This window comes from Trypanosoma grayi, assembly GCF_000691245.1.
Source record: "Trypanosoma grayi strain ANR4 Tgr_730_V1, whole genome shotgun sequence".
Classification (NCBI taxonomy): domain Eukaryota; phylum Euglenozoa; class Kinetoplastea; order Trypanosomatida; family Trypanosomatidae; genus Trypanosoma; species Trypanosoma grayi.
In genome coordinates this window covers 1-8,643 of record NW_008826349.1, presented here as the reverse complement: position 1 = coordinate 8,643, position 8,643 = coordinate 1, and the positions used below count along the sequence as shown (strand labels likewise).

Here is an 8,643-nt window from a genome sequence, read left to right as displayed (position 1 = left end):
CGTGTCGTACGATCCGCTGGACGGCAGCAGCATCATCGCAACGAACTTCTCCGTTGGCTCCATTTTTGCCGTGTGGCCCGGCGCCACGCCGCTTGGGCTGCGCGTGCGCGACATGACGGCGAGCGTCGTGGCGGTGTACGGCCCACGCGCGGTGCTCTTCGTCGCGCTTCCCCAGACCGGCGTGCTGCAGTTCTACTGCGACGACGGCTGCTGGAAGCATCTTCGGCGGGCAGTGCCACGCGGCATCCGGCAGAAGGCGACGCTCTTCGCCCCCGGTAACCTCCGCGCCGCCCGGACGCTGCGGTGGTACGACGATATTGTAACGGCGTACATGCGCCGTGGGGCGACGCTGCGCTACACGGGCGGCATGGTGCCTGACGTGTGCCAGATTGTTGTCAAGGGCGACGGCATCTACATGACGCCGGAGAGTCCTGGGTACAAGATGAAGCTTCGGCTGCTGTTCGAGGCGGCACCAATGGCGTTCCTCGTGGAGTGCGCCGGCGGCCGTGCAACGACGGGAACGATGAATATGATGGACGTGCGCGTGGAGGAGATTGAGCAGCGCACTGCAATCGCTCTCGGCTGCCAATGGGATGTTGAACAATATGAACGCATGTGCCGGGCCTATAATAATACCAAGATGAGCAGCAGTGAAGGTAAGCTGTGAGCTTCAGCAATAATCATGCAAGTGCAACGGAGCACAAGAACAATATCATCTTTGCCGCCAGCATCAATACGAACAACAGAAAGGGCCTCCATGTAGTGCGCCCTTTTTTTTTTGTTGCAGTCGCGTGTCGTGCTGTCGTTGCGGATGCTTGCTGCGTGGTTCCCACGACTGCTTGAGGACCATGGCGCAGCAGTCTTTGGGGGTCTTTTTTTTTTCTTGTGTGTCTTTGAACATGGACGATTTACTCTGTGGCATGTGGGGGCTCCTCTACCGCCTTGACGTCCATTTTTTTTTAGCTCTCCTGCATACTATCCGCTTGCTCCACACGTGTACTCCCCGCGAAACACACCCAAAAAATATCAAACAAAAATAAAAAAAACAGGAAAGGAACGCAAAAGGAAGGGGAATGAACGAAACAGGGTCGAGCGGAACGGCAGCAGCAGCAGCAGCAGATGTGCCGCCGGAGACAATTGAGGATGTGCTTGCCGGTGCCATGTGGGTGACGGGCCTTACTGATCCCGCACTGTGCCTCGATCGCCTCCACGAGACGTTCAACGAAGTTATCTTCAGCTGCGTCGAGCAGGAGCCGGAGACGGAGGAGCTCGTCGGGCGGCTCAAAACGGCGGCCGACCGCCAGCGGGAAGAGCGGGCAAAGGAGGACCTCCGTCGGGCCCTGATGGAGCTGCAGGACAACACGTACGTGGACGATGGGGTGGATGAGGAGGAAGAGGCGGTAGGCAGTGCGGCAGCGGGGGACGGTGATGACGACGACGACGAAGACTTCTCTGATGATTCGCAACTCATGGATGATGAGGAGTTTTTGTCGTGGATCCACCGCAACGACGCTCAGCGCGGCGAAGATAATGTGGAGTTGATTGCTGGGCCTTCTGCCGATGGTACCACTGCTACTAGCGGCGTGGAGCTCGAGTTGCACCGCGTCGGCCTCAGCGAAGAGGACAGACATCTGACGGAGGACATCCTGCCGGAGCGGTTGAAAGCGATTGAGGTAAAGGAGAGGCGGCCACGGCTTGGCTCACGACAGTTGCTGCACGGATACTCATACAGGATCCCGTTGGAGTACGAGGCCTTCTGGATCCTCCGACAACTCCGCAGCGCTGGACAGCCGCTAGCGCACAACACGCGCATCTGCGCCATCGCGACACGGCCTCCTGCGGAAGTAGCGGATGAACCGGTTGTTGTTGCTATTGCCTACGCACTGCGAAAGATGACGCAGGAGTACTTGGAGCCCGCACATCTGATGATGTATCACCAAAGTGCGCTGCATCCGTTACTGTGCGCCGTGCTGGAGGCCTCACCGCTCATGGAGTCGGCAGAGTGTATGCTTCCTGTCGCGTCCTATGCGTACAGCTTGGAAACGGGGCGGCGACAGCGTCCGTACGTGTCTGAAACTTATGTTGGCTTCTCGGCGGTAGCTGACCGCCCCATTGGAGATGAAGACCTCGCATGGCGGCGTCTCGATGGCGAAAACAACGATTTTGCACAACGCAAGCCGTGCTTTATTGAACTCGGCCGTATTTTGGTGCGCATCCTCGAGCTCGACGTGCTATGCCATCGTCTCGAATGCAATCGGCAGCAGCTTTTGCTAAAGCTTAAAGACCAACCGGAGTCGAGTGTGCAAGAGCAGCGGGTTGCGTTGGAGGGTCTCGTATTTGAGAGCGGCATAGAGGCGGATCTCTGGCAGACATTTGTCAGCTCCCTCACTGCAAGCCGTGGCCGTGGCCCGACGCAAGTATTGAAGTCTCTCGGCCTGGAGAACGCCTTCAAGGAGTACACCATCACTGGACTGCAGTACCAGGAGAACCTGCTTGCCAATGCGCCGATTCACGTGTGCCAGTCGCCGCAGTCGACGCCACTGATGGAGTGGGCGCAGCAGGTTGGTGCCACTGCACGCACACCGCGCTCCGGTGAGGCGGTACTGTCTCTCTTCAACCAGGCGATTGTGGAGCAGTTCTCGAAGCTTCCAATACTCCGCAAGCGACTGTTTGATGTCTTCTGTGCAGAAGGTGACCTCATCGTCACATACAAGCAGTGCAAACGTAAAGATGACGTGTACCCATTAGCAACCTTCTTTGTTGAGCACCCACGGCATTACCTCGACCTTCTTGAGCGTGAGCGACAGGGGAGTGTGGGGCTCTACTACGTCCTCAGCGAGGAGCTTGTGCGCCGCGAGGTGAAACTGCGTCAGCTGTACGACCGCTCAGCTACTGATGAATGGTCAGCCGAGCGGGAACGGGCGATGGAGCTGCTGTTGCTGCGGCTGGTGGATGGGCTCATCCCGAAGGTGAAGGCAGAGCTCAGCCAATTTGCACAGCATTGCGTGCAAACACAGAGTGTCGAGCGTCTTGGCCTCATGTGCGCACAAGGCCCGTACGAGCCTACGCGTTTGTGCCTTGCTGCGTTTGATGAGGATGTGCTTGCATGGGAATCAGAGTGGAATATCGTTGAGGCCCTCCCACTCAAAAGGGTGCTTGGCCACGGTCGCCAACCGCTCCCGCGTGTGTGTGCTGCTTACCGCAGCGACACTGGCGTGACGTACCTGAGCTTTGTTGATGAGGCCGGCTGCTTTATTGGCTCTACGCGGTGGGCAGACTGTGCCCTAAATTCCGAGAGTGGCCGGGCGGCTGATTTGCTGCAGAACATCCAACTGGAGAAGCTGTTTGCACGATGCAATCCCACTGTGATTGCTGTTGGTGCTTCCAACGTGGAATCGCTCTCGCTCATGCGCTCGCTGCTGCGGTTCTTACGGGAGCGTGTGTACGCCACATTCCACGTGCACATCCCTGTTGTGTGGGCGCCAGTGGAGGTGGCGCGGCTTTACAGTAGCACGACATACGCTGACCTTGAGACCCCTGGTGCGGACCCGCTTTCCCGTACTTCGGTGGCGCTGGCACGGTACGTGCAGGACCCACTCAGCGTCAGCTGTGCCTTGTTTGACAAGGAGCGGACGGCGCTGCGTCTCTCACTCGGTGCAACTGTGCACACAACGAGTGAGCAGGAGGATCAGCTGTATGTGCGGATGTGCTGGGAGATGAGCCTGTGGGTCACGGCTTGTGGCGTCTGGGTCGAGGATTGTGTCACACGTCCCAACTCTGTGGCACCGCTGCAATTTCTGGCGGGGTTTGGCCCATCACGGGCGCGCAAGTTGCACCAACTGCTGGCGTCACGGCGTCCGGTGAGCCGCGAGGAGTGCGGCCACATTATTGCGGAGAGCTTCGGCGACTACGTTGCACGCAATGCGACGTGTTCGCTGCGAGTGGGGCCTCCGACTGACGGAAGCTCTGGCGATGCGACTTCACTGTCTCGCTGGCATCTGCTCGACCAGACGCTGCTACCACCGCAGTGGTACGGCGCCGCCGCTTTCGTTGCGCGGGCTGCACTGAAGAACGTTCCGTCAAAACTCGTCGCACTGGTGGACTTCATGCGGTTGGAAGCAGCAGAGAAGCGCGACCGCATTGACCGCCATGCACACCAGCAGGACATGACGACCGCTATACGCCAGCAGCACCGGCCAGAGTGGGAGTCGCTGCTTGGCGAACGTGAGGTGGAGCTGCTGCAGGAGGAGATGATAGCGGCTGGAAAGTCGTTCCTGCGGCGACCTTACCGACGGCTGTCGCACCGCGAGCTCATGACGTGCTTGACTGGCATCGTGTACTGCACACGGGGTGACGCGCCCTTCACAAGCCGCGCCGTTGACACAAGGTCGCTGATGATCTGCGAGGGCGACTACATGACAGGAACAGTGCAGGGCGTACGCGGTGGCGGCCCAATGATTGGCGTCCGCCTCGCAACGTCGTGCGGCCTTGGCGCCTTTATCGCCGCTGACGACATTGACGACGACACAATGAAACAGGAGGTGCTGCAGCATATCCCGCCGCCGCGTGAGGCGGGTGGTGCGGTGCAGCCGCCGCCGCTCCACACTGCTGTTGCGAGTTGGCTGCGCCGCGGTGCTCCCATTCAGGGTATTATAATCGGTTGCAACTGGGAGCGGTGTGAGCTGCGTCTGCGGTGGTGCCGCCCACGCGACGCCAATCCTGGCAACAAGCACAAAAACAACAACAACGGAAACAGGAATAATAAGCGAAACATGACGCAGGACGAGGAAATCGAGAACGATGATGATGATGATGATGATGATGAACACTATGTCTCGTACGCCGCGGTTATTAATGATGCGGCGAGTAGCGCGAACTCCCTTCGCACGGTGCGGCTGAATATGGATGCGCGTGTCTTTGCGACAAAGATATCACGCCACCCGCTCTTCCGCGACACCAGCAGCGCCACCGCGCACGCGTACCTGCACGACAAGAAGATTGGGGAGGTCATTCTCCGCCCTGCAACCGGCACGCGCAACAAGGCGATTGCGGTGGTGAAGATTGGCGAGCGGTCCATGTGTAACTGGCTTATCAGTGAAGAGCGCCACTCGGACGGCGCCATCTACTATCGCCTTCGGGACAAAGTGACCGGTCGCGAGGCGGAGTTCGGCGACGTGGATGAGTTCCTCAATGGATTCATCGCGCCGATGGTGGCGCTCGTGCGCGACATCCGCGAGCACCGGCGCTTCGTTGAGAGCGCGCGTGAAGTGCAGGATGCCCTCGATGCACAGAGGCGCAGCGGCCTCGGCTTCACGTACGTCTTGGCGGAGGTCGGCCAGCAGTCACGGCCGCCGTTTTACCGCGTCTTTACACGTGGTGGCGCGACGGAGCGCAACTTCTACCTGCACATCGACGACAGCAGCATCTATGTGCGTGTGCCGATCCGCCGTGGCGGAAGGGGCGGCGGCGGCGGCGTCGACCTCAAGTGGGTAAAGTGCCGCAACGCGGAGCATGTCAGCGAAGTCGTGAAGGGCCTCGCACGGCCTCGCTAACGCGTTGCCGCCAGAAGGAGCGCAATTGGAAGAAAAAGGAGAGGAGGGTGCGTGAGGGGGAGAGGACCAAGAAGAGGGCTGTGCGCCGCTGCTGCTTCTCGCCGAATTGGGCGGAGTTGCAGATGACGGTAGATGGCTTNAGAGGACCAAGAAGAGGGCTGTGCGCCGCTGCTGCTTCTCGCCGAATTGGGCGGAGTTGCAGATGACGGTAGATGGCTTGTGTGCCAGTGAGACCGAGAGAGGAAAAGAGAGAGAGAGAGTGTGTGTGTGTGTGTGCGAGATGTGTAGAGGAGGCGCAGTGCCAGGCTGTGTGTACCCGCTGTGCCCCGCAACGCTTCTCTTTCGCTCGGGCTCTCCTCGTGCTGTTCTGCTTCTGCTAACACTGCACTTACTTCATGCACTACTACTACTTCAGTTAAAAGAAATGACACCAACACCGCGTGAACAAATAGCCTGATGCTAGATATGAGGTGTATCTCTTAAAGCGTTCGTCCAGACGACACACACTCCAACACATCTTTGTGTGTGTGTGTGTGTGCGTGTGCTTGTTTGTTTGCCATTTGTGCTTCTGCTGTCCTTTTTGTGAAACGAGCACTGCACTAAATGACATGCGGTCTTCTTTCTGTTCATGTTTTTGGATGCATTCTGTGGAGTGAGAGGGAGAGACTCGGCCAGAGAAGCAAAGGACTCGGGAGCGGACGTACAAAGAAGAAAAAAGAACAACAACAACAACACCAACAGCAGTGGTGTGTTGCGGTGCTATAAATTGCGGGGTTTGGGAGAAGAGCAAGCGGTTAAGTAAAGGACCTAAACGTTGTGTGTTTGTTTTTTCGTGGTTTACCCACCTGCGGCAATTCTTGTTAGTCGGTAGCAAAGGCGCGATGGGGCGGAAGCGGGCACAATTTATCCTCTCACAACTTGCACGGCTCTACCCTGAGCAGCACAAGAGCCTTGTGCACGAGGCGGATCGTGTGGAGCGTCAGGCGCGGCACGGTGGCGAAGACGCACGTCTGCTGGATCGCTGCACCTCGCTGCTGCAGGAACTACAGACACAGCAGCACTTAGTGCCCTACGTGGCGCAGGGATGCCCCGCCTGCCTGACGGCAGTGTTGGCACGTGTCAGCAGCAATAACGACATGGGTGGCGTGATGCTGCGTCTGGCGACACTTCTTGCGGCATCGGGGGGCCTAATCGACGCGGTGATGGACGGCATCAGCAGCAACGCTGCGGCGTACGTTGCACACGTTTGTGACCGTGACGCAGAGTCAGCGCAGCTGGCAGGTACGCTGCTGAGCACCGCAGTGCATTTAGCCTCCGACGGCGAGCAGCTCGCAGCGCAGTTACTGCTTTTAGGAGGAGACGCGGACTTCTGGCAACAATTCGACAGCGCCTTCCTCGATGCTGAACCGCAGCGGCCCACGGCTGTCCTCTCAGTGTGTCTCAGCCTCTTGCGCGCGTGTTGCGGGGCTAATGGTGCCGTGTGTACCGCCGTCGCTGCGCGGCTGCCGCGACTCTGTGCGCTCGAAGCGGTGCGACGTGACGCGCAGGTGAGGGGCGAGGCGCTGCAGCTGCTCGCGGTTCTGGGCACTACCGTCGGAGAGACAGACCGTGGCAGCATCGCCGAGTTGCACGCGGCGCTTGTGGCACCAGTGGAGGAAGATGACGACAGGAACGAGAACAAGGCCGCGAACGGTGAGACGGAGCGGACGTTCAGTGAGGCGTTGGCGGCTCTCGACGATGAGATCCCCACTGTGGCACTGAGTGCGGTGCTCGACTCGCTGCAGAAGAACCAATTTGACAGCGAAGCGCGGCTTCAGGACCTTCACGCGATCGCGCGGCTGCTTTTCGCTCCGCGGGACCCGGAGGGTGTGGCGGCTGCGCTGCTGGTGCTGATGCCGGGCGCCATTAAAGGCGTCTTCGCAGCAGCCAGTGACGTGGACGAGAGCCTTAGCGCTTACGCCTGTACGATTCTCGCTTCTGCCATTGACGGCAAATGGGTGGCGGCAGGGGAAACACACCAACATCTAGACGATCAGCGTAAACATCTCTACAAAGACTTTGACGCGTCGTACTATCAGAAATGCCTGGTGGAATGCTTTTTCCTCCTTGGGGGTGTTGTGCTGCTGGAGGATTTGGTCACGGATTACAGCAACGGTGTGGTCGTGGCCGCGCTGCGGCTGGTGCAGTCGCTCCTGCGCTTTTCGGACAGCGCACGTGACGTCATTTTGGCGTCAAAGTGCATCAGAAACTTGAGTGAGGCTCTGGATACCATCAGTCAGGATGGGAGCCTCGCCAGCTTGATACAGTGCGCCGACGAGGAGTCGGTGCTGCTACACGGGCTCGACACGATTGCGATGCTGAGCGGTGAGGAGGTGCGACTGGTGCCAGAGAACACTCTTGCTTCCATTGGTACCATCGCCACGGGGGCACGGGCGAACTCGAGGGTGTTGAGCACCGCCATTCGAGCACTTACGCTCCTCGCCATGGCGTACCCGATGGCGGCCACACTTGTGCTAGACTACGATTACCTCAGCAACGTCCTTGCACCAGACGGTAATGACGTCGATGACAACAAGGACATCAACAGCAACAGCGCACCAAGCGGGATTGACTCCATATATCTTGTTGGGTCCTTCGACATTATGGCCGCCATCGTTGCCCAGCAGCCGTCGAGCGTCACATTTGAGTGGATCGAGACGCTCGCGGCGGCATCTCGGAGGCTACAGGACTGGGAGACTGAGGTGCCTGGCTACGCCGCTGCGTTCTGGAACGTTGTGCTGCAGACCGTTGTGGCATCCGATGATGGCTTGGCGTACCTCTTCGAGGATGAAGAGTTTGTCCAGGCTCTCCTTAGCGCCCTGACTCGCTCCTGCCGCTTGTCGCTGCCGGTCAAACGTAGGGGGCGCGACGATGGCAGCGGCGGTGACGATGCGGTAGATGACGCGTGCTGTGATGGGAAGCGCACTCAGGCGGCCGCAGAGTTGCTTCCGCTGCTGGTACAAGTGGCGAAGCACATGCCGTCGGTGCAGTCGCGGCCGCTTCCGGCGGGGGCGGGGCTGCTGCTCGAGGCCGTCGCGCTCCTCGTCGCCGC

At 59.3% G+C, this 8,643-nt stretch overlaps 4 protein-coding genes across 4 annotated transcripts; 2 read left to right on the top strand and 2 right to left on the bottom strand.

Moving 5' to 3' along the window:
* Positions 1–112: 112 nt before the first annotated feature.
* Positions 113–667, top strand: DQ04_07301030 (sedoheptulose-1,7-bisphosphatase; the record flags this gene model as incomplete). Its single annotated transcript, XM_009315107.1, has 1 exon — positions 113–667. One exon carries the CDS (start codon positions 113–115, stop codon positions 665–667), a length of 555 nt encoding a protein of 184 aa, XP_009313382.1.
* Positions 668–1,073: 406 nt separating this feature from the next.
* DQ04_07301020 (transcription elongation factor SPT6) lies at positions 1,074–5,552 on the top strand (the record flags this gene model as incomplete). The annotated part of the gene is made up of 1 exon (XM_009315106.1): positions 1,074–5,552. One exon carries the CDS (start codon positions 1,074–1,076, stop codon positions 5,550–5,552), a length of 4,479 nt encoding a protein of 1,492 aa, XP_009313381.1.
* A 1,430-nt stretch (positions 5,553–6,982) lies between these two features.
* DQ04_07301010 (hypothetical protein) lies at positions 6,983–7,576 on the bottom strand (the record flags this gene model as incomplete). Its single annotated transcript, XM_009315105.1, has 1 exon — positions 6,983–7,576. The coding sequence occupies one exon, from the start codon at positions 7,574–7,576 to the stop codon at positions 6,983–6,985; it is 594 nt and encodes a 197-aa protein (XP_009313380.1).
* A 251-nt stretch (positions 7,577–7,827) lies between these two features.
* On the bottom strand, positions 7,828–8,037 carry DQ04_07301000 (hypothetical protein; the record flags this gene model as incomplete). Its single annotated transcript, XM_009315104.1, has 1 exon — positions 7,828–8,037. The coding sequence occupies one exon, from the start codon at positions 8,035–8,037 to the stop codon at positions 7,828–7,830; it is 210 nt and encodes a 69-aa protein (XP_009313379.1).
* Between the last annotated feature and the right edge of the window lie 606 nt (positions 8,038–8,643).